The 24,266-nt window shown below is 52.0% G+C and overlaps 1 protein-coding gene across 2 annotated transcripts in view; it reads right to left on the bottom strand.

Annotated features, from left to right (window-relative positions):
- SPTBN1 (spectrin beta, non-erythrocytic 1) overlaps nucleotides 1-24,266 on the bottom strand; it is a 177,768-nt gene that overhangs the window by 32,204 nt on the left and 121,298 nt on the right. For both annotated transcript variants that reach the window (XM_084900787.1, XM_084900788.1), the window contains 13 exons: nucleotides 16,507-16,680; nucleotides 12,814-12,905; nucleotides 11,955-12,035; nucleotides 11,473-11,588; nucleotides 8,436-8,548; nucleotides 7,498-7,685; nucleotides 6,265-6,382; nucleotides 5,170-5,328; nucleotides 4,212-4,514; nucleotides 3,758-3,911; nucleotides 2,187-3,057; nucleotides 1,948-2,085; nucleotides 372-1,128 (listed from right to left, as the gene is read on the bottom strand). In XM_084900787.1, coding sequence (XP_084756913.1) covers nucleotides 372-1,128; nucleotides 1,948-2,085; nucleotides 2,187-3,057; nucleotides 3,758-3,911; nucleotides 4,212-4,514; nucleotides 5,170-5,328; nucleotides 6,265-6,382; nucleotides 7,498-7,685; nucleotides 8,436-8,548; nucleotides 11,473-11,588; nucleotides 11,955-12,035; nucleotides 12,814-12,905; nucleotides 16,507-16,680 — 3,264 coding nt within the window. The remainder of the gene's footprint in view (nucleotides 1-371; nucleotides 1,129-1,947; nucleotides 2,086-2,186; nucleotides 3,058-3,757; nucleotides 3,912-4,211; nucleotides 4,515-5,169; nucleotides 5,329-6,264; nucleotides 6,383-7,497; nucleotides 7,686-8,435; nucleotides 8,549-11,472; nucleotides 11,589-11,954; nucleotides 12,036-12,813; nucleotides 12,906-16,506; nucleotides 16,681-24,266) is intronic.

Here is a 24,266-nt window from a genome sequence, read left to right as displayed (position 1 = left end):
ACGTACCCACGAGGGCAACCGCGACTCGCCTTCCAAACCCGGACACCCTCGGCTGCTTTTCTTTCTCCAACCTCTGTGGTGTGTGTCATCGGGTGAAGGCCCTGTCTCATCTAGAACTAGGAAGACAGCCATTCATTCGAAAAGAAAGGGCTGACTGAACTGAATGTGATACTACGAGCAGATCCTGTGAGCACAGGGGTCCTCAGCGGCGGCTGAAACCACCGTCCAGCCCGCAGGACGGCAACAGCTGCCTTAGGGAGTCGGAGGCAAATGTCTCCACGCCACCCTCCTCATCTCACACAGGCCGTTCAAACCAATCTGCAGGCGGCCAGGCCTGGTCCGGGAGGAGGCAAGGGGACGAGGCGCGTTACCTGGTTGTTGAGAAAGGCCTCGGCCTGCTTGGTGTCCCTGAGGAACTGCTGGTAGGCGTGGGACTGCGAGAGGAGGCTCTGGCGGTTCTCCCACATCTTATGCAGCTCGTTCCAGCCGGTGTCCAAGGCCTGCAGCCGCTGCCGCAGGAACATGTACTGGGCGTCGGTCTGCCCCTGGGTGACCATCTCGCCCATGTCCCTCATCTTCTGGTAGTCCTCCTCGTAGTTGTCGATCTCGTTCTTGATGTTCTCGTGCTGCGTGAGCAGCTTCTCGGCCTCGGTCAGGGTGTTGGGCATGTCCTCCGAGGCGATGGCCGTCTGGGTCCTGGAGAGCCAGGACTGGAAGTCGTCCAGGTCCCGCAGGAATTGCTGCAGCTTGCTGGCCTCGCCCAGGGAGGCCTCGCGGTTCTTCAGGGTGGTCTTCATCTCCTCCCACACGTCGCTGATCTCCGCCAGCCGGGACAGGATGGCCTGCGCCTGGTCGGGGTGCTCCGACTCCAGCTTCTCCGCCTCCTTCTGCAGGTCGCTCAGCTTCGCCTCGATGGCCACCAGGTCCCGCTCCATGCCCGTCAGCTTGCGCTGCAGGGCCATCACGCCGGCCAGGTCGTTGCCCAGGTCCTGGGTGGACTCGATCACCTTGGTCTTCTCCCGGATCCAGGACTTGGTTTCGTTGCACTCGAGGTGGTAGTTCTGGATGCTCAGGGCGGAGAGGAGGGCATCCTTCTTCCTGTCGACCAGCTCTCGGAACTGGCTCCACCTGTGGGCGCGGGCGGCAGAGGGCGGCGTGAGGGCCATGCTGGCAGCACGTGACCGAACGGCATTAACGGCGACAGTCACAGCTGCCCTTTCCCCACCATCTCTGCTCTGACTACGTGCTTTTGGGACAGTCGTCTCACTCAGCAGATGGACCTCAAATGTTATCCAAACAGCTCAGAGATGCAGGATGAGCTGGAAAACGCCTGGCAGGAAGAGGGCTCATGATGGAGCTCCAGCATGAGCCGTGACAACATACCTGACCCCGAGAGCCAATTAACCCCTGTCTGCCATACACAGCTCACCCATCTCTGAGCCACACCCAAGGAAACCTTTCCCAAACCCCATGCTTGACAGTGACCTTCAGACCCGAGCCCATCCACCACCACAACCTATTCAAACGTGCTTACTCAACAGAAAGATCAGACCGACACCAAGGTCTACACCTTGATGATCGGGACTTTCATTGGCCAATTATGTCTCAAACACGCCTAAATCTTGTTCCAGAAACTGTTTTAAGAAAACAGGGACAGCACAGGAGCCTCCTGGAGGCCTCACCAAGGCCCTGACTTCTGATGTGGGGAGGGGCAGGTGCCAGGGTGCTCTGGATGACATCACCCAAAACACACACGTCTTGCAAAATGAGGGTATGTCGAAAGGCAGGTGCCAATGTGGCGACATCAGCACCACAATGCCACTGACCCCAACACAGTAAGTTCCTGACAGCAAGGCTCCGCGAGGGACTGCGGCCGCCCACCCACACCCACCCCCACCCCCACCCCCACCCCCACCCCCAACCCCGCACCGCCGGCCGCACGCTCACCTGGTGTTCAGCTTGTCCTGCTGGGCTTTGATCTCCTTCTCGCTCGGGTGGCCGCTGTGCATCAGCTGCCGTGCGATCTGGTTGACCACCGCGACCCGGGAAGCCTGGTTGTTCATTTCGGGCTCCAGGCTCTCGAACCTGAAAGGCAATCAACCCGAGAGGGTAGTCACTCCCTTGGTGACGACTGGTAGCGCGAGGCCGGCTGGCCGGCTGGCCGGCGCCCCCCCCCGCCCCCTCACCTGTGCTGGATGACCTCCAGGTCCTCCAGCTTCTCGGGGATCTGCATGTTGTCCAGCCACTGCTCCTTCTCGTCGATCCAGAGCTCGCAGGCGTCGGCCTCGCTGAGCATCTTGTACAGGGCCAGCGTGTCCTGCAGCGCCTGCTTCCGCAGCCGCGTCAGCTCGGCCACCTCCTTGTAGCGCTCCTCCATGCCGGACAGCCGGCCCCGGACCTCGGGGGACTCGGCGTGCTCGGGCGGGAGGGCGCCGGCCTGCTCGTGCAGCATGTCGAGGGTGGGCCTGTAGTTGGCGATCTCCTCCGCCACGTCCTTGTGCTTGCGGACCAGGGACTGGGTGGAGTACTCGTCGTGGCCCACGTCGTTGCTGGAGACGATCTTGAGGATGTCCAGCATCCACGCGTCGATGTCGTCGGCGTCCGCCTGGAACTGGTGCAGCAGCAGGGCCTCCTCCAGGCGCTCCTTCCGGATGGCGGAGAGCTGCTCCAGGTGGGCCCACTGCTCCCGGATGTAGACGATCCTCTCCCGGATCTTCTCGGAGCCGAAGTGCTCCTCCGCGATCATGTCCTCGCCCTCCTTGATGGCCTGCTCGAAGTGGCCGCTGCGGCCGCTCATCTCGTCCTCGAAGGCCCGGTGCTTGCTGAGCAGGCGCATGACGCTGGTCAGGTCCTTGCCGTAGTCGTCGGAGGACAGGATCTTCTCCTTCTCCCGGATCCAGCCCTCCTCCTCCGCCATCTCCCAGAAGAACTTCCAGAGGCGGCGGGACTCTTCCAGGCGGGCCCGGCGCTCCGCCGCCAGCTGGCACAGCTCCTGGTAGCAGAACTCCATGTGGGCCACTCGGTCCCGGATCACCTGGGGGTCGCACGGCTTGTAGCCTGTGGAACGCCGAGGAAGGAAGGGGTGTGCGACAAGAGGTTAGCACAGGGTCCTGCTCGTCTGCAGGCAGTAAGCTACACCCCATGTCCTTGCTTCCAGGTTAGCCAGGCTAATGCTATGAGGCCACAGAGCACCTTCTAAGGCACACGTGTCAAACACAAAGCCCGCAGGCCAAATCCAGCCCGCCAGGCCTTGCAATGTGGCCCACACCGCGCTGTCATCACTGCACTCCGCTGTCAGTTTATGACATTGTCAGTTTATGACTGTTCAGTAAACCATTCGGCCCGCGATTTAGGCTGGATTTTAGATTTTGGCCCCTTCTCTGATTGAGTTCGACACCCCTATTCTAAGGTCTTGACAGGAACTGGAGAGAGGCAATGGTGAATTGAGAGCTGGTACACGGCCATATCAAGTGTGCTCTGGCAAAGTCTGGCTGCCAAGCATCAAGCCATTCAAAACCCAGAGCACTTGAGTATTTAAGGAGAAGACAAGCCCATCTGAGAAAAGCAAGACGGAGCTAAGGGGCTCAGACGGCTACCCCACAGACTCTCATGTACCCACTACAGTCCAAGCATGTCAAACCCGTGGCCTGTGGCCCGCCGTGACTTCCGAAGCCCCGTCGCCACACAGAGCTTATCTGCTTCTACACCGGCGGGACCCGGGGGGCTGGGGGGAACGTGTGGAACGGTCCCTGCTCACCTTCCCCGTCCGTGGCAAACTTCTGGGCGGAGGCGTTGACGCCCCGCACCCGCTCCGCCTGGATGCCGATGTCGGCTTCCACCAGGGCGTGCTTCTGCAGCAGGTCTTCCACGCCGAGCAAGTGTTTGCCGTAGTCTTGAGATAATAATAGCACCTGCGCACGGGAGGTGACAGACAGGACACCAGTGACTACAACCTTGACCTCGGCATCTCGCAACCATCAAGCAAGCCGAGAGCCAGCAGCCAAGCCGCACCCCCCCGGGGCCAGCCGTTCCCATGTCCTTAGGGGAAGAAGACGATGGGCAACTACAACACTCTTCCCACGGGCCCTCCTCTGGCCTTGCAGAGTGGGCAGCTAGACATGGGGCACAGCGCCTGCTGGGGCTCAGGGGCGGGTCCCAGAAAAGAGAGGCCCCACGGGATCAGCTCTGGCCGCCTCGCGGTCCAGGTTTACCTTCATTTCGTCCATCCAGTCCATAATGTAGAGCATTTCCTGGAATATCTTCTGCAGCCCCAGGTTCATCTCCAGGCGCTGCCTCCGGGCCCGGAGCAGCTCCAGCAGGTACTCCCAGAGCCGGATGACGTTGTCTTTCCTCGCGGTGATGCGCTTGATGTCGTGGTAGTTCTCCGCCTCGAGCTCCCTGGCCACGGCCACCACGGCCTGCACGCGCTCCTCGTACGCGGCAATGTCGGTCTCAATGGCCTCATGCTTTTTCGTGGCGGCCTCAACTGCTGGAAGGTCAAACCCAAAGTTGTCCTACAGAGAAAAGGAATGAAAAAAGCCATCTGATTGGGACAAAGAAACAGAATCGGGGTGGGATCCTGAGCGCACGTTCGTCTTTGGTGGTCTTAAAGCTAAACACCACCCCCTGAGGCTCTCCCCACAACCCTGGGCTGGTCTCTGCCTTCCCCGGGACCCTTAAAACTCCACGCTTGCTCTCAGATGCTCGGACGCTCCCTGCCCAAAGCAAATCAGCAACGTCTCCATTACAGAGGGGCCCAGCTCGTTTCTAGCACCTGGCTTCACGTGCCTGGAGCAAGTGATCGCTTATGTGGAGCCAAGCAGAGAAGAAGGACATGTGTGTTTATTTCATGACCCGTCTGACTTGCCTTGAAAGACGAGTTGGTCAAAGATTGAGGAAAAGAGGGAATTTTCTTAAGTTACATAAACGTGACCAGTTCATACACACTCACTGGCTCTAAACAAACTGCCTGAGCTGCTTCCAGATCGGTAAAAAGTGGGATAAACAGAGGAGACAGCGCGTTATAAAGTATAAACATCCCCTCCGAGGGAAGTGGGCAGAGACCTGCCAGCTTCCTCAGACACGGGTGCTGGCTGGCCAGCAGCCGCCCGGCGGCCCTGGGTGTGGCCTACGTTTCTGGAGGAGCCCCGGGCGGGCGGTTTCTCGAACCTGCGACACCAGGCGCTGGTTTTCGCTCAGCCAGGTCTCCCTCATAGCTGCCTTGCGGTCGAATCTGCGGGCGAGCTGTTCCAGTTTCTCCTGGCGGATGAGCTCGTTCCGCAGGGCCAGTTCTCTCTCGTGTTCCGCCTTTTCCAGTCTCTCCCAGGCCTGCGGGAGGGGAAAAAGAACCGTTTCCTGCCGGGTCCAAGGCACCTGCCCTGGCTCCAGCCAGCAGCCAGCAGCCCTTCCCCACGGGACCCAAGGACGTGGAAGGAAGTCCCGCTCCCATCCTCACAGCCTCCGGAGCCTTGAGAAAAAAGCGGTTTCCTCTCAGTGCAGCCTCCTGGGAACACTTTCCCTTATCTAAATCTACGGCCCTGTGTTGTTCTTGGAAAATAAAGCACTGTAGATACGGAGCAAATCAACTAACGAAATAATAAATCTTACTTTAACTGAGAGGAAGCAAAGTACTTATTTTCAACAGCTCTGATCATATAAAAAAGATAAATGATTTTTCTCTGAAAGAAATCTTATTATGACTCTCATTCACCCCGTCCTGAGCCACTGTTTTCTTTATTCACACATCTGTGTATTTCCCTCCCCAAATCCTTACTGACTGTACACATTAAATTCACTTCTGACATTTTAAAAAATTCCAATTAAAAGACTCTAAATGAGTACAACTGACCAAAGTTCTAGATTTTTCAAACTTGTGCTTGGAAATATGCTCCCTGTGAAATTCTCTAATTGCAGACACAACAGGGCATGATAATGGAAGTCATTTAATAGCTTCTCTGATAGAGGAGCCAGCCCCAACCTCTAGGGATTCCAGATACATGACATAAGGTTTTGTGTTCTCCATTCCCCAATTTAAAGATGTTTGAGTCAACTGCCTCTGACAGACGAGGAACAAGTTAAACAGGCAGAACCCAAGCCGGTCTGATAAAATCTAACACTCTCCCCAAACCTCCAACAGACCCGCCAGCGCAAGTAACCCCTGAGCCTCTGCAATGCACAGAGACGGACCCTTTCAGCCAATCAAGACCGAGCGACAGAACCCAGCGAAAGAACCCGGGCTCTCCCAGACCCGACGGAGGGCTTCACCTTGTTAATGTCAGAGATGAGCTTCCCCTCCCGGGGCATATAGACCTTCTGATTGTTGGCCCTCATCTTGCTCTGAATCGTGAAAAGCAGCACTTCCAAGTTCCCCTTCTCTGTAAATCTAAGCACAGAAAACAACGGCCGTAAACATTATTTATTATCATTTTGTTCGATCCAAGGGGAAACTATTAATTTGCTTCTGGCAAAAGAACCATTTCACAGAGCCAGGCAATTTAAAAAGCCATTTATCTGTGGTCTGATTTATGTGAGACGCATGTTACAGAAACCAGAGTGGGTTAGTTTTGGGGTATGACAGACCTCAAAGTGTGCCCAACTGTGGACATTTTTTTTGTGTGTGATTGGTTGTTTGTTGTTTCTGAGATTTATATTTAGGAGCACGCAATACCATTTTTTATTAATCATCTCGTTCAAGATTTTTTAGACCAAGCATGTCAAACGTGCAGCCCGCCGGCCGAGAGTCTGACATGCTTGGTTTAGGCCAGCAGTCGCCAGCCGGCGGCCCATGGACCTCTGGTGGTCTGCGAGGTCTGAAAGGTGGCCGACCGCTGGTTTAGATCCTAAGTCTTGGGCCACAGGCTTACTTCATTCAGAGTGCACAGCTGGATGCGTTCAGCAAGAATGAGTTCATATGACTGACTACCAGAGACCTCAGCAAGGAGTCCACAACTGAGTGGAGTTTCAGAAAAAAAGGAGGAAAAACCTTCTAGCTATAAGTAAGAGAGGAGGTACCCAATCCTTATTTCTTAAAACATGTGGAAAATCAAATTTCTGGGGACAGTAAAATGATTTATTGTCTGTCTCTCTCCAACACAAAATGTGAATATTTACACATTTTGCTATGGATCTATTAGTGGGTCCGATTATGGGTTACTTCCTCACACCCAACTGGTATCGCAGTACACAACATGCACACGACTGCTATTTCTCTGAAATCCAAAAAAATACGGAGTTCTGAAATACACCAGGCACCAGAGATTTGGATAAGGAACTGGAGACCTGCACAATTTCTTCCGAGTCTCACCTGTCTGTGGCACAATCTACTGGAAAGGGCTCACAGAGCCACACAGATCAGATGAAAGGAGAAGCATTCGCTAAGGGGAGAGGCGTTCCCTCAGAGACGAGATCGTGCGAGTCAGAAAACAGGGGCCTGTGACTGCGGCGAGCTCCCCCCCACACACACACACTGACGGCAGCCCGTCCCCATCGGCATCGTACTTGGGTGGTTTCTCCACGGTGCGGTACGTGTTGAATGCCTGAAGCTGCTGTTGAACCCCAACCAATGAATTGGCAAATTTGCGATTGTTCAAAATAATGATGGTTTGCTCAATCCACTCCAGGAGGTCGGAGGCAAGTGATTCATACTTTTCAATCATTTTTTCTGTTTCGATAGCGTTGTCAAGCACCTGCGGGGAGGAGTTACAAGGATGGAAGACAGCGTTATCACGACGGGAGGAAAACGTGACGGCACCCCTCCGTGAGCACAGGCACCCTCGGTCAGGGTTCTGGGCTTCTCCGCGCTGAGCACTTGAAACTTGAGCAACCGTTGAACAGGCGCTCAGACGGTGGTGGCCATTACTTGTGAGCAGTGACATCTCAACTCAAGTGGAATTGGCTCTGGAGCTCCCAGCCCCCGGCACAGGGTTTAGGAGTCCGAATGACTCCCGCTGCCTAAGCTTCCAAATCGCTGGCTAGAGAAGCACAAAGGGCTCTATTGTGCGTGGCCCTGTCCCATGAACGGCCATGAACTTCCCATTCCTACTGCACCGAGAAGGCAAGGTCATCCGGCCTGAGGTGCTCTGAAACACGTGGCAGGCAAATGAGAAACAAAAAAAAGCATAATACTGAGTCTAGGACTTCGGGCCCGTGACCTCAGCCGGCTCACGCGGATTTTCAATCCCCAACGTTCCGGTAAGGTCAGGGGAGATATGTTTCCGGGTCGGAGATGCCCCCTCACATCCCTTCCTAAATATTTTAGCCACCACCCCTCCCTCCGTGGGATGCTGCCTACTCCCCTGCCACTCGGACAGCCGGCCCAAACCGCTCCTGGCTACGTGTACGTGTTCATGGGAGGGCAAGGAGCTCGGTGGCAGGCAGTCCGTGAAGATGTGAACCGTAATCAGGTCTCACAACGTATGAGACTGGCGTGAGCTCACCTTTCCAATTCGTTTTCCTTCCACAGCCAAGGCCTTCATCTTGGAGAAGTAGTGGTAATAGGTCACCACGTAAGTGATGATGGACTTCTCGTCAGGGTGGTCCACACTGATATCTGTAACGGGGTGGGGGAGAGTCCCTTCAGGGCTGTGTTCACGGGGCTGCCGCTCGCGCAGCAAGAACACCCTGGAACAAGTGGTCAGCACCGAGAAGGCCAGTGTCTTCGCGCTCTGTACCTGAGAGGTATAGTTATGGCTTCCGCCCACTGACTGCCTATCAGGTTTCCACTGTAGCCAAGCGCTATTCTAGACATTTCTAAATCAAGAAGCTAATTCTTCTCAGGCACTATTATCTACACCAAACTGGACTCTTCACCACACACCCCAGAATTCTCTTTGTCCCTTCCTTTACTCTCAACTTCCCTTTGCCCGAAATGTCCTTCCACACTCCATCACCTTCTTCCTAGCCTTTCATGATCCACCTGAAAACTTACCATTCCAGCACAACTCATTCTAATCCCTGCAGCCAGAATTACTGTCTCTCTCTTTCCCCCCAAAGACTTTGTTTATATGGTCACACATAACACTTTCCGCCAGGCACTATAATTACTTACGCACGTTTTATGTGTCTTGTTAAGGCTGAGTCCCTGAGGATAGGAACTCTGTCTTGGTAAGCCCTGTGCTCATCATTCCACCTCCCAAATTTCTAGTGTGTTGCTTTGTTTGAGAGAAGGCTCTAGCCGGTTTGGCTCAGTGGACAGAGCATAGGCCTGCAGACTCAAGGGTCCCTGGTTCGATTCCGGTCATGGGTACATGCCCGGGCTGTAGGCTCGATCCCCAATAGGGGGCATGCAGGAGGCAGCCAATCAATGATTCTCCCCCATCATGGATGTTTATACTTCTCTCCCCCTCATCCTTCCTCTCCGAAATCAATAAAAACATATTTTAAACAACCGAGAGAGGGAACAAAGTAGTAAAGATGGCAGTGAGTGAACAAGTCGTCGCGGTTTGGCATTATTGAGTGAAGTACTCAACTCGGATAGACTACGAGGAGAACGCAGAGGATGACTCCTAATGGATCAGGCTCTTTTTCAATGTACATTCACACATGCGCCCTCACCTCTATCACTGGCAGTCCTGTGTGAGACAGGCTTGTTTCTCTTTACTCAAGGATGAGAACACTAGGACCCAGAACTCAACTGAAAGCTCCCTGCCCAGTGTCACCGAGGCAGCCAATGACACCGGGAGCCAGAAACGCACTTACTGATCCCCCCGCCAGGACCCCCAGTGGCTAACTCCTGCTCAGTCCCATCAGGGTGTGCTCCAAGGAGAGCAAATTGGAGGAAAACAAGAGAAAAATATCGGTCGTGTATGCAATTCAATAAACACAAAATATCAACATAACGGGGAAGAGCGGACAGACAGAACCTTTCTTTAAATTTAGCTACATTTTAACCAAAGGCTCTCTGGCTCTACTAATAAAAGGAAGGGCAACTAATAATCAAGCTTAACCCCACAGGATAAGTGACATCACATCCACTGCCATTTTCAGTCCCTTGTTTTGTAATCCAGGGGATTATACTCCCTTTTCATACTGGGTAGTGATTAGAAAGATTAACTAATGAGCAAGTTATTAAAAAGGTCTTGTCATAGTGGTTGCAAAAATAAAAGGTTATCACAGAGCTAGAGCTGAGGAAGAATGGCTTCCCATAGTAAGGCAGGGGTTAAGTATGAAGATTTATCACACCCTCAGGAATGTTAGTTTTCTGTTTATATTAAGAAATAATTTATTGGGCTAGCACGAAGATAATTTTATCTCAGCTTCCTGCAGTGAACACGTATCAGTGGATCTGATGCACTGGAAAAAAAGCAAGAAGCCAGCTTGGCAGCCTCCTGACCTCAATCTGCCCTTGGGGAGTTAAACTTCCTGTTCTATATTTATAAGAACTTTAAACTTTCACTCACAGACGGTTTCCTCTCCCTAATACTTGCTCACAGTGAGGAGGATCTGAAAAGCTTTAGCACTACAAAATAAAAAAATCCTCTTACGTTTCTCAAAACTGAAAAAAGTGCCTAAGCTAACTCATGCTAAAAAGAAGCCTAGAATTGGGATTTTGTTAAGCAAGGGAACTACAAGCTGGGGAGCTGCCCCCGCCCAGGTGAACTCCACGTCACCCGCAGTCTGTCTCTGGGGCTTGCTGCGGGGACTCACAGAGCAGAAAGGCCAAGTCCACGCACAGAATGTGATCAGTGCCTCCCACTGGGAGGGGACTGTTAAGTGTTACGCCTTCTTCCACCGCATGCTCCCCGTTCCTGATGCACCACAAACGCTGCACAGCCTCCTAACAAGGGCCCTGCCCTCAAGCGCCATGCACTCCATCCCAGGCTGCTTGCTGCCCTGGTGAAAGCCAGCTACCAACCACTCCCTGATGACCACTGCCTGCTGAATACCCTCTAAAAAGTTTGAGCCTAGCTCAGTGGATAGAGCGTCAGCCTGCGGACTGAAAGGTCCCAGGTTCGATTCCGGTCAAGGGCATGTACCTTGGTTGTGGGCACATCCCCAGTAGGGGGTGTGTAGGAGGCAGCTGATGCATGTTTCTCTCTCATCGATGTTTCTAACTCTCTATCCCTCTCTCTTCCTCTCTGTAAAAAAATCAATAAAATATATTTAAAAAAAATAAAATAAAAAGTTTGACATGTTGGACCCCACCCACCTTTATGCTGGTATTTCCTATTGTCACTCTAAACACCATTCCCAGTGAACTGTTGGTCCCAGAGCATGCCTTGCTCACAAAAGTCCCTCTGCCTGGCATGCCCTCTCCTTCAGAACATGCTGAAATCATACTCATTTTTCAAGGCCTTTTCAAATGTAATCCTTTGCACAAACCCTTGAGTAGTTCTCACAGCAAAATTAATAAGCTCCTCTCCCTTGGATAATTTGCAAAGCACATTGTACAGATAAAACAGATACAAGGCAGACCTTCTATTAACCCCAGTGCTAGAGACACTGAAGGTCCCACCTGTTACCCCGAGTCCTTACCTTCAGGATCCAGCAGTTTGGTGAGGCCCAGGTGCTGCTCTGCCAGGTTAAACGCATTCTGCAGGTTGTAGTGTGCGTTGGATTTCTTCAGCTTGTCGAAATCTATCAGGTCAGGCCTATGGGGAACGACAATGGGACATGACCAAAACCACGGCTTGAAAACACATTCCGTGGCCAGTGAGACATGACTATGACTCCCAAAGTGTTCAAGCCACCACTCAGGGGAGTAAAACTCTAGGACGTTATTCAACCCTCAATGAATGAAACCTGATTTTTTTAAAATAAAGTCTCCAAAGTTCATGAGGAGAACTGAGGTCAATGAGACTTGGTTTGGGAGACTTTGCATACTCTCTCACATTTTCCTCGCTGGGAATGCAGGAATTCCCACTGTAGAGCAACATCGAAGGCAATGGGTATGAGGAACGAACGTCACCCAGCTCTGCTATAGGAGAAGGTAAGCATCCCACCCCCGAAGTGCTTACCGGTGTTTGTGTATCAGTGCATTGAAGGCCATGCCGTCCCTCCAGCTGGTGGTGAAGTTGTGGATGTTGACGTTGGGGTACCTGGCGAAGACAAAGCAGGAGACAAAGACAGCAGACTTAGCACACACAGGTTTTCCTCCCCGAAAGACTTCCCTGTGTCTGACATCTACCCCTGATCCATCAGCCATTCTACACCGTCTGGATTATTAACAACTCTGTTATCTGTGGCTGATTCAAGGTTCATCTCTAACTTGACCCCCGTTATGGTGTCCACACTTATTAATGATCACAGATACATCTGTCCTCCAAGCAGTCCAGGCAATAATTCTCCACTTAACCTGGCACGTAATCGGTTCTCAGCAAGTACCTAGGAGCCACGACAGTTTCGGTGAGCAACAAAAAAGATGGGGTTCTCTAAAAAAATACCGACACTGAAATTTCAATGAAAGAACACACGGAAGGAAAACCGGGGCAATAATGTACAAAGTGTACTCCTATGGTGACTGCACAAAACTCCCCTGAAGCAGCAGAAATAAAAGGGAGGAGAAAACACACAACTGGTGTTTGTTTTTTTTTGTTAAATATCATGATGTGATTCCTAAACATGCTTTCGGGGTTTTAAAATTCAAGATATACTGCCCTCCGGAGCTTCCTTAATAAAGAGACGGTGGCGATGAGAATATAAATCAGAACTCCTTCCACCACGCTGAGCGCCAGCTGAAAGGTCGGCCTATCAACCGCTCGCCAGCTAACAAGCCCTCTCCGTGGAGGCGGAGGGGGGACACCTGTCAGCACCTCGGAAGAGACGGCCGCACGGACTGGGCCTGGGCCCCTGGCCGGGCTCCGAGCCCACACTCACCCGGCTGTCTTCATCTGGCACCACAGCAGCAGCGCGTCCTTGGCAGACTTCTTCTCCTTGTTGTCTTCCGTTTCCACACTGATGTCCTGGATCTAAGATTTACAAGGAGACACCAGACAGACAGATGGGTCAGCTGCCCAACGGCATCCTCGGAAGAGCTGGTCTGCATGGGCATGAAGAGGAGAAACTGTGGATCCAAGCCCGGCCCTGCAGCCCACCTCCTCTGACAGCTGTTCTCTGAAGCCAGGGCTCACCTCCGAGGACACCAGCCAGACTAGATTCCCCCGCTTTGCACAGAGGTAAGAGGGAAGCAGAGGCAGGTTACCTGCATGACTTCCCATTAGGGGTCATGTCCACCTTCAAGCTAGCCCATCGTTCCATCTAGAAGCCAGCGCAGCGATTCATATGGTACACATTGAACCTCATCAGACCCCAGAAGACCATTATGTTCGGTGTTTCATAACCATGCGTTTTCTCCCACCGGGTGTGCCCTCCATGGATGAGGACAGTGTGTGCATCACTGCCTGAGGACTGACCCAACCTCGCAGAGAGAGCACGCACTGCTATGCTGCGCTTCCACGTCTGTGTCCCCTCCAAATTCTCACGCTGAAATCCCAGCCCTCAAAAGCGATAGCGTCTGTAGGTGGGACCTTTGGGAGGTGATTAAGTTGTGAGAGGGACTGGGTAAGAGGCTGCAGAGACCCACAGACCCTTCGGCCATGTCAGGACAAGACACGTGTGATCTGGAACAGGACCTCACCCGCCGTACAGCCTCCAGAATGGAGAAGTAAACTCCTACTGTTTCCAAGCTACTCCGTCTGCGGTATTTTGGGGAGAAGAGAGATCTTTGTAAACAGGTGGGGAAGCTTCAGAGGAGGCAGGACGTGAGCTGGCCCCTGGCTTATGCAGAATCAATACATACAGGGTGTGGCAAAAGTAGGTTTACAATGTTCACACGGAAAGGGATAGAATAATAAATAATAATTAATGACAAAAATAAACTGTGCTGTGTGTGCTCACAACTGTAGACCTACTTCTGCCCCACCCTGTGTTTGTGGAATGGGTGATGACTTCATAAAGCTGGGCTTGTAAGACACCAAGGATGCAGGCCAAGCAGTGACACCTGCAGCCTCGATATTTCTTCCTGCCTCAAGGAAAAGAGAGAAAGTAACCTCTCAGCATTTACAAGTCCAAGTACAGAAAAGGGCCAGCCGTCAGGAAGCTAGTCAATGACTCAACCCAGTTCCCGCGAACACTCCTGGAAAGGGCTGCGCCTGCCAGCTCACCAGCGCGGGCACTGCCCGGGCGCGGCGAGGCCGCCGGCAGGATGCCCTCCCAGGCACTGGCCGCCACAGGGAGAAGCGATAGGAACGGCGCTATTTTACCCTGCAAAACTGAAGTCGGGCTCAAAGGGCGTCCAGCTGACTTCACCTGTTGGCCTAAAACCAAGGGCAATGAGCTTAATGACATCCACTCCATTTTTAAAATCACTCTGAAATTAGGCGGCAGAAGCCTACATAAGAGCTGTTTAAAAATGAAATCGCTGGTGGTTGTAATTAACTCCACTGAGGATTGATGCCGTCGTCAGCAGACCTGCTTGCTCAGGAGCACTAGGGCTGGGGCGGGGGATCCGAATTGGGCAGAGGACCGGCGGGGCTGGGGAGCCACCTGTGCGGGGAGTTTCTCTGTCCAGCTCAGCCCCACCCCCTCTGCCCACACACACACTCAGACACTGTTAGCTCAGCCCAATCCCAGGGGAAACAAGAAGGAAAAGGACTGGCTACAGGGTGATCTCAGCGTTTTCGTAAGAACACGAAGACGGCTCCAATTTGATTTCTGTTTTTGCCTTTCAGTGGGATGTTCATTCACCAGAAATATCAATCAGACTTTATCGAAGGGGCGGGACGGGAAGGTGCAGGGAACACCGGGAGGAGGAGACAGGCCTGTCAGGATGTCTGTCTGCAGTGACCTGACGCCGTGGGAAGGAGTGTTTCCTGGAGAGCGTGAGCATGAAGCACCGCCGGGAGGAAGGGCCGGCAATCTGGCCGGAGACGCCGAGCTCTCCCCTAGGGGCCCACACCCCCGTGGCAGCCCAGCCTGTCTGGCCCTGTGATCCTGGGCAAGGCTCCGCCCTGTCCTCAGTAGTGAAGGAAATGGGCCAGATGACGTTAAGAGTATCTCTGGCTCAGAGTATTTCTATATTTAAAGTCCTTCCCTGGACTACAACAAACCAATAACATACTTATAATCCCACACAAGCCTAAGGCTTTTTGCACGTCCCCCTGAACACGACTTCCTCACATCCAAAGGAGAACGGGGGTGCAAATGAAGCCCACACACGTGCCCTAATCCTGAACAGCTTCTCCTCAAAATATTCTGTGATACTGCGGCAGGCACGCAGACTGTGCAGAGCAAGGACGACAGACGGGCCAGGTGTGGAGGGCCACCAGGGTAGAACACCCCAGGTGTCTAGCAAAGGACAATTGTAGGCTGTGACTTCTCCCCAGGATGACTTTTCCTCCCTCAGCATATTGCTGGCCTTGCTGTCTGGGCCCCCTGACCTTTCCGCCCTGGAGATAACATCTGGGCCTCAATTGTATTCCAGCGCCAGGCCCAGAAAAGCAGCAAAACCAGACAGCAAAGGCCCTGGCTGACCTCAGGACCAGCTGCATTGAATAATGAACCCCTGTACCCTGACGCCAACCAGTCAATCATGGATATCCCAACCCTGAAAGGACACCTGGAAAGCTGCTGCATGTTCTACTGAGATCTTCCACTGGGACACCCCTGAATCTCCACCTTTAAAACCGTTAGGACAACTAAAGGGTTTGTATGCATGCACATAAGCATAACCAATGGACACAGACGTGGGGGGTGAGGGCGTGTGCTGGGAGTGGGAATGGCTGGGGAGGTCAATGGGGGGGGGGGAAGGAGACATATGTAATACTTTGAACAATGAAGAACTTCGATTAAAAACAAAACAAAAAAAACAAAACACCTTTAGGACAGAGGACCCAGCACCTCTCCCTCCCAGGAGGAGGCTAGACCCTTTCCCTTCCCCCTCTCCCTCCCCCGGGACATCACCATCCCTTTCCTCACCCCCAGGCTCCGAAAGCCCTTCCTTGGCCTCTGTAACTCGCTTCCTAAGCCCATTTCTGCTACCAATTACTTCTATCTCTGGGATTTTCCAAATAAATGTTCTCTTACAGTGTGAGTCTTGGCTCTGAATTCTTTCCTAGCCAGAACCCAAGTACCAAGGTTGCCGAACCCAGGTCCGGCCTGACCCCTCTGGCCTACCCCGTTCTCACAGCCCCCAACAACACTTGTCTTATCTGGCGACGTTCAGACGGCCTAGCGCTAGCAACTGAGCTTCCACTGCACCTTACACCTTTGCTCCTGAAAGCTGAGCAGCAGACACCGGGCGTTCAGAGTGGGTGCCAGTGAAGTGGTGGGCGGGGATGCGGCTCTGAACACACTTATCTGATGGGAGAACCAAGACTTTCAGGGCCCAGCAAACCTGAGGGAGATGTGGGAGCTGTGCCTACAGGGCGGCTGGATGTGACACAGCCCCGCACACCTGACTCTGAGATGCCACTTCAACCTGGTCTTCCCGGTCCCTCTGGAACGGGAGGCCAGCTTCCCAAGATGCTCGCACCCGAGAGGAAGGCAGAGCCCCGCCGCCAAGCCTCCTACCTGGAAGCGCAGGATGATGGTCCAGATGAGGCCCAGGGTCAGCCGGTGGTTCCCATCCACGATGTCGTGGGACCCCATGTTCTCCAGGTGGACCCTCTGCTCCTTCAGGAACTGGAGGGCCTTGTCCACGTTCTCCAGACAGTGGATGCGCATTCGCCCCTTGGTGGGTTTGGGCTAGAAATGGGTGAGCAGAAGGCGGAAAATCACCCAACGGGTACGGATCTACTGCCCCTTCATGCCGCACTCTCCTGCCCAAACCGAAACATCAGTAGCCAAGTGTGCTTGTTCAGCCCAGGGACAGTATTTAGCTGAAAAACAGCCTCTGAAGAGAAAAGTTTACTTAAGGGATGGTAACCGATCACTCTTTACAAGTTTGTTTAATCCTGGAAGTGACACCATTTACAAATGCCTGTAGAAACTGGAAGTTTAGAGAAAAACGGACCCCGTTGACATCGACTCTCAGAGGTTCCGCTGCCATCCACACAGCCTTCTGCAGATGTGTTTAAGTCCGAAGATTTAATGGCTGCTTTACCTGAAATTAATGGTGGCCCTCTAAACCTGCTGGTTTGGGTCATTTTTAAGGATGGCTCACAGGAGAATCAGGTGGTTTTGTGAAGGTGATGGGGAGGGGATTGAGTAAAGGGTGTGACTTACCGAAAAGAAAGGATAAAGGGAAAAAATGTGAGAGTAGTGTAATGATGTGAATACCCCAAAAGTCTCTTCCTTTTTACCCAGTTACTGGTATATCAAAATCCAAAAGGTCTTCTGAAGGTAAACATTTTAAATAAAGACACACACACACACACACACAAGGTCTCTATAACCTGCCTGTGTTGAGAGCATGCTCATGCCCTCCTCTATGTGCCCCCCCCCACTCCCCTTCTAGCAGAAGCTGCACCTCAGGCTCCTCTCACCGTTTTAAAGACTCCGACAGGCTGTGCACACCTCGCTAGCTAGAAGGATGCTCTCGGCCTGGCTGACATGGGGCTGCCCTCCACGGCCACTAACCATACCCCACACACATTCCAACCATTCCAGTTCTCTCAGGCCCCCCTTTTCTCCCAACTCTGCACAGCTCTGCCACAGAGCACAGAAACAAATCATCGTCTACATCTTATATTTTGCTCTTATTACTTCCAACGAGACTACCAGTTTCACGAGAGGAGGAACAATGCTTAATAATTCTGCTGTAGTCCCAGCGGCTTCCGGTTTGGTTCCGAGCGCAAGGCCACGCACAGTGGACTGGGTGCAGGGGGATGAGCTCAGTGTGTGCCTCCTCCGGGGCTGCCCCCAGGGAACAGCGGCCAGGTGTGCAGCACCTGGCACCCTGGCCAGGCAGCCTGCCTCCTGCTTTCCCTCTGTAGCAGAGGTCCTCAGTGATCTGTCAGGTGGAAAATGTCTGAAGGGAAGATGACTTGGGTCACAGTGGCCATTTTAAGTAGCCAGTCTCAGATTATCTTTTTTTTTCTTGACTTTCTATTTTCTTACAAAAAGCTGGTGTGCAAAGAACACGCTCTGACCCCGAGGAAAGAAGATCACAAGTAGAGGCCTTCCCACAATGGCAGATTCTGTTTTCAAGTAAAAGCCATGGGAGGAGAAATGTCTCTAAAAGTGACGCTTTATTCCACTATTAGGATAGCTTCCCTTACACTCCCCCCGCCCCCAAGGCATTTTCTCTCAGCAACTTCACCAGGAATTTATCTCAGGAATGTGGGAAATGTTAAGTTAGGTCAAGTGATAACATGACGTGGAAACAGAAAGAAGGTAGACTCAATCTCTAATTTTGGGACTGGCTCTGCAGATGTGGTTTGAGGCCAACACAGGCACACTCTCCCTCAAAGGTACACCCAACAGCCACCTCACACCAGCCACATGGGGGGGGGGGGGGCGTTTGATGCCGACAAGCCCCCCAGAGGAGCTCAGGGTGTGGGTCAGGATTCCAAAGCTCCTTCCCTTCATGCCGGGAAAGAAAACGGAATCGGTTTCTATCTGGCAGATAGTTTAACTCCTTTGTTAAGGAGCTATTTTTATATCCCTAGATTTCCATCTTCTCCAAAGGAATAGGAGATAACAATGGAGAAAGCTAAACACAATGGAAGGGTGTGTGTGTGTGTGTGTGTGTGTGTGTGTATCTCTCCATAACAAACACTTCCTAAAACCTCAGCCCCAAACAGGCTAATTCTGCCGTGAAAAGGGGCAATCCCTGTCTTGCCCCCATTAATTACTGTCACATTCCTAGCGCAACACGGGTTGGTTCCCACAGCAACACGTGCATGTCTGCCCCGTGTGCCACTTCTGCTGGGGCAGTTTGAAACGTCACTAATGTGGAGACAAAGATCAATACCAGTGCCAGAGGCATACGTGACTCAGAAGCAGGGGGGCTCTGCAGGCAGGGAGGCAGTTCCTCTGAGGAAATGCCTATTTTTACTGTTTCTCCCTTAAATAATTTTAACAAGTTCCCCACACCATGGCCAGTGTTCCTGTGTTTTGCAGGCGCTTTTCCTGTTTTCTGTCTCCAAGGTCCCTTCTGGTCCCACATCTGTATCAGCCACAGCTCCATCCCAGGCTTTGCTCCAGACCCATCTTCTGACTTCAAAAAGGAGTGGTAATTATAGGGCTAAACAACCACTGACAACACAATTCTAACTGCTTACTGGAGCAGCCAGGCCCCTGAGAAGTGGAGTGGCCTTGGTCACACTCGTTCCAGGGGACCAATGCCGTTGGGAAGAAATGAGGGAGCGGATGAGAGCCGGGGGCCCTTCCTGTCCACGGCTCTTCCCCAGCTGCCCACACAGCCTTGAGCTGGGCCAGTTCTATCCTGTGGGTGTCGGGATTTGCAGAACTATGACCTAGTCACAATGGCAGAGTTTTTATCAGAACCTAGAAGAGGTGGAAAAGAGAAAAATAAATGTTTCCTGCAGCTGATCTGGCCTCCTTTGAAGAGAAGAGGAAGACAGAGGGAGGCCGCCAGGAACTGGGCCACACTGTTCCACCTGGTCACCCCCTCTCTCTCCGGGGTTTCCCATGAGTGTCCAAAGCCACCGTGAAGCCACGGAGCAACAGCTCTCCCAGGGCTGCAGGGTGGACGGAACACCAGCCCTGGGCATGGGGCGTGGCCGGCCCATCTGCCACCCACCAGCTGATGGCCCTGCTGCTGCCTACTCTTCAGTCTCAGTACCCATGCAATGAAGAGATCTAACTTAGCGGCCTTTTAAAGTGGCTTCCAGCTATAAAATATAATTTATGTGTTGGAGGATGTAAACTTACTAGCATAAAAAAAATAAAAATAAAAAATAAAAAAGACTTACTACCATGCAAGGTGAATTCTAAAGTGCCTGCTGATATTATTGTTCAGCAATAGTAAAGAAGGCATAAAAGAAGTACACTAACTGATCTCAGTACACCAGTGTGCCAAACACTTGCTTAAGCTTTTGTCTTTTAATCACAAATTGATTTTCAACACACACACACACACACACACACACACACACACACACACACACTTCTACTTAACACAGAGAGAGTGTGGGAAGCGCTAATTTCCAACATCTCTAATACGTTATACAGCCAAACTCATTTCACATTAAGACCGCATACATATCCAACTTTGAGCTTTGAGCAGAGTGTAAACGATGCTCGCCCAATGAAAACTGATGCACTGTGTTCTATTAACTCCTGCCCGTCTCCTCACTGGTTGGGACCCACTCCCAAGAGCACCTTCTCCTTTCTCAGGGCTCACTGGGAAAGGAGGGGACGAACAGACAGCCGAGTAGGCTGAAGCCCAAGTTCTATTACTTACTAGCAATACTGGCTTTTGGCAAGACCCTAGCCACTCTGCCTGTTTTTTTTTTTTTTTCCTATAATACATAAGTTGTCTACTTAGGTAAACTAGGAGAACCAAATGAGATAATCTGTGACAGTAAACACTAAAAGCAGAACATACTAAAGTCACCATCATTGCTGCTTCCAAAAACGAACTCCGATTTAGCTGAGCTGCTGCTTTCTCTGCACGGTTCCTCCCTCCCTGACGCTGTTCTCCAAATGTCCCCTTCACTCCGCCCCTCAGCTGACACCCACCTGCCTGCTCTCTATCCGCTCCTGATCCTCTCCTCCAGGGTCAGCTAGAACCCACCCACTTACTCACTTGGGGTTCCCTGACACCCCATCCAGAAGCCTGTTTTCCCTTCTGCACTCCAGGGCTTTGGGGCCATTCATTTGGCACTTTACGATATGGTACACATTACTATAAACTCGCTCTTTGCATTTGTGCAATCAGACGTCAGTTGGATGGGGGCGTTCTCCAGTGGTGGGTTATTTAGGACAAAAACAAATTCTCACACACAAACGATACTCCAGACAGCAGGTAGGTTCTGTGGCCAGTCCACAAATCCTGTTTCAACAACAGTACAGACCAGTAGGGTTCTCTTAGCGAAGGCTTTATGTAAAATTCAGAGCAGCACAAAGTGGGATCTAAGGTTTCCCAGATCTCACAATAAATCTACCTTTTCCAACTAGCTCAGCCTGTTTTGGAATTAATGGCGGCAAAACAAAACAACCCACCCCCCCAACACATACACACACACACAAACAAACCAAATTCCCTCCCCTTCTCTTCTTTGAAGCTGATTAACAGAGTGAGAAGACAGAGTATCAGGAAAACAACAGGCAAACAGAACCCAGTGATGTCTGCAGTTGGAAATGGCGAGGGCTGGCGGGAAGGCAGAGGTCAGAAAAGCCTGGTCCTCTCTCAGACAGGCGAGGGCTCGGCCTGGCAGGGACACGGCAGGAAACTGGCCTTCTCATTTAGAGCCGTTCCTCACGTGCGGCCTCAGAGGGAAGGGCGGGCACAGGCAGGCCTCGGCCTGGGTGGTGACCTGTGGGCTCCACTCAGAAACCAAAGTCCAGGCCTGACGTATTACACCAGAGGCCCTGCTCCCTCCAAATGTCAGTGCTGCCGTGAGACAAACCCTCTCCCCCGGTCCAGCTCTGCTCCGGCCCTGGGATCAATGTCAAAGCGACCGGCACCGTTCTGTGCTCGCCATGTTGATGCTGAAGTCGAGGATGGGCCTGTATTTTGTGGGGAATTTTAAAGCGAAACCTTTGTGAAGAGTTATAATGTGTAGTACTTTCAGAGTGAGATAATGAAAAGGAAAACTCTTTGTCATCAATCCCCATTAGCAGTAGCTTCCTGGCTCAGCCTGTTTCCTCTATGCTCCATAAGCTGACACACCTGAGGCAGAGAAAGGGACACTTCTGACATGGATCCTGCCCAAACCGGGGCCAGAGATGGGGACCCTGCCCTCTGGCGTTCCCCGGTACATCGGAATCAAGTGCCCCGATAGCCCACCTAAAACCTGTTCAAACTTAATTCAAATTTTATTGAGCCAAAATGCAGGCTGAGGCTAGGGTGAAACTGTCTGGAACATTAAACCAATGTTTTTTTGAACCTCATGCAGTAAAATTGAGACACATTTCCTCCATCCTATACAGAAGGGTAAACTGGCTCCAAGAATTTATTAATAAAGTAAATTTAAATACTCTGGGCCCTCACACATTTATCTACTACCTCCTGCCACGCTGGTGGTTAAGTGCTGTGGCCCAAGTGCTGACGGACACAGGGCTCCGATGGGAGTGCACATGTTTATGTTACCGGGGTTCGGAGCGGTAGTGCAGAGAGCCCGGCGCTGGCTGGCTGTTACCTGATGATCACGCTTCGCTGTGGGCATTAACTTACCCTGGCCAGGAAGCTCTAACCACCTCCTTGGTTATGGAACCGAAATATGCAAGGACCCTTTGGGACAAGCCCTCCGGGGGGGCCCGGCCTGCAGGGAGGGCCTCTGACTTGAGTTTCTGGCAGCCTCTCCAGCCAACAGCAGAGTGGTTTGTGTCCCTCGAACCAGAATCAACCCCGGGGCCAAACAGGCTGAGCAACGAACGAGAGCTTTATTAGCTCACTCTATCTACGGGGCCCTTATTTTTTGGAATAAGATTAATCAGACTGCCCAACCTATAATCAGGGCTGGCTGTGAGGAATGGATGATAAAAAAAGTAAAGACACTTGTGGTTTCTGCAAAGTGGGATGTCACTGCTAAACACAGTTTCTGGCACTGACTGCCTGAAAGATTGGAAATGGTGCAATCATATGTTCTTCCCCATCTACCTCCTAGGTTGATGGGTTACTATAAAAAACAAAAAACACAACACACACACACAAACAAAGCAGCAAATGAGAGGAGGAATGGGCAGTGTCCACACACAACTATGAAGTGTGCTTTATTGGTTGCCTTTTTCTCCCTATGAATATTTTTGTTGCCCTGTTCAGGGAAAAAGGGCACTGGGCCTGATCCCATTTATTATATGGACGTTATCGAGGACACATCTTCTTGGTATGAAAGAACTGTGGGCCTTTGGGGATGAACAACTTACTCCCTACAGCCTGGAAGACTGGACCCTACTGGAACAAAAATAAATGTTCCAACGAATGTCCATCCATGTGACCCTTAATGGTTTTTTTTTTTTAGCTACTTTCAAAACAGTCAAAAAGATCAATAAACAATCATACTAGGTTCAACATTAACAGGAAAAATAAGGTTGAAAGGTAGGGAGGAAAAGTCTGGTTACAAAAACTATATTTAAAGATGGATATTACAATAATTCTAGCCCAGGTTTCTCAAAGAAAACTCACTTGAAAAAAAAAACAACAAATTAAAATGCAACCAATGACCAGCCTTCGCCCTCTCCGTGTGGGCCCACTACCCACCATCGCCCCACAAACCACCTGCAGTCCAGGCAGCCGCCGCAGTCTTAGGCAGAGGCCTCCTTTATTAACCTCATTTGTCCAGTGGGACCCGCAAACTCCCGACAAAAAGGAGGCAGCCACACCTGCATGCACGGGGAACAAAGACCGTGAACAAAACTCTCTTTCCCCTTTCATAGGCCTCTGACGTTGAACGTAGGGGCAGGGAGAGAGGGAGAGAGAGCCCTGACTCGGTTCCTACCCAGGCTTGCGGAGGCAATGCCGCTGTGGGCTAATGACAGGGCAGGGTGCAACCTCAGGTCCCTGGCCGTGGTCAGAGGTGTGTGGGTCGGTCTGCACACAGAGCCGTGTGGCTGTAAGTTACAGGGTAGAGACGGAGTTAAAAATAAGGCTTTCTGGCAGCCCTGCCAACCGCCAGCATATTTTCCTGGTGATGTCACTACAGATGCGGGGCTCTGCCCCTGGGCGTCAGCTTTCTGCTTGGTCCCACCCACCACCAATGGAAGAAACTGCATGTGATCTGGTAGAATAGGGCATCCGTTTCCAAACCAAGACAAAACCTGTTGGGTCAGTTAGGGAGACTGGCCTCGGCTTCCTTGGTTTAAGGTTCACAAACAAAAGTCACGCCGGAGACCAGCCGCTGCGGCTCTGGGAACCAATGTGGGGCCGCACTTCCCACCGCAGGCTGAGACTGCCTTGCCTGGGAAGGCGCGGTGAGTTCCTTAGAAGCTCCGAGCTCCCAAGGAGACGACAACACACCAGCCTCTCCCTCCACCCCCCAACATAACGTGTGCAGGGGAGAAAGCAAAACCATCGGAGGACTACTGAATTCAATTCTTGCCACTGTGAAACAGCAGCAGCTCAGATTTTCCAGAGAGTTAATAAAACGCAAATTCAAAATTGTTCCATGATCTCGGGGGCTGCAGATTCGCGTTGGAGCCAGGGCCCGGGCTGGCCCTTCCATCGCCAGCACCGTGCCTCGTTTAAGGGGGGGGGTAGCAAC

Source organism: Pipistrellus hanaki, assembly GCF_964339955.1.
Source record: "Pipistrellus hanaki genome assembly, chromosome: 12".
In the NCBI taxonomy this organism is placed as follows: Eukaryota; Metazoa; Chordata; class Mammalia; order Chiroptera; family Vespertilionidae; genus Pipistrellus; species Pipistrellus hanaki.
The sequence above is the reverse complement of the archived record's forward strand: the minus strand, read 5'-3'. Positions and strand labels throughout refer to the sequence as shown.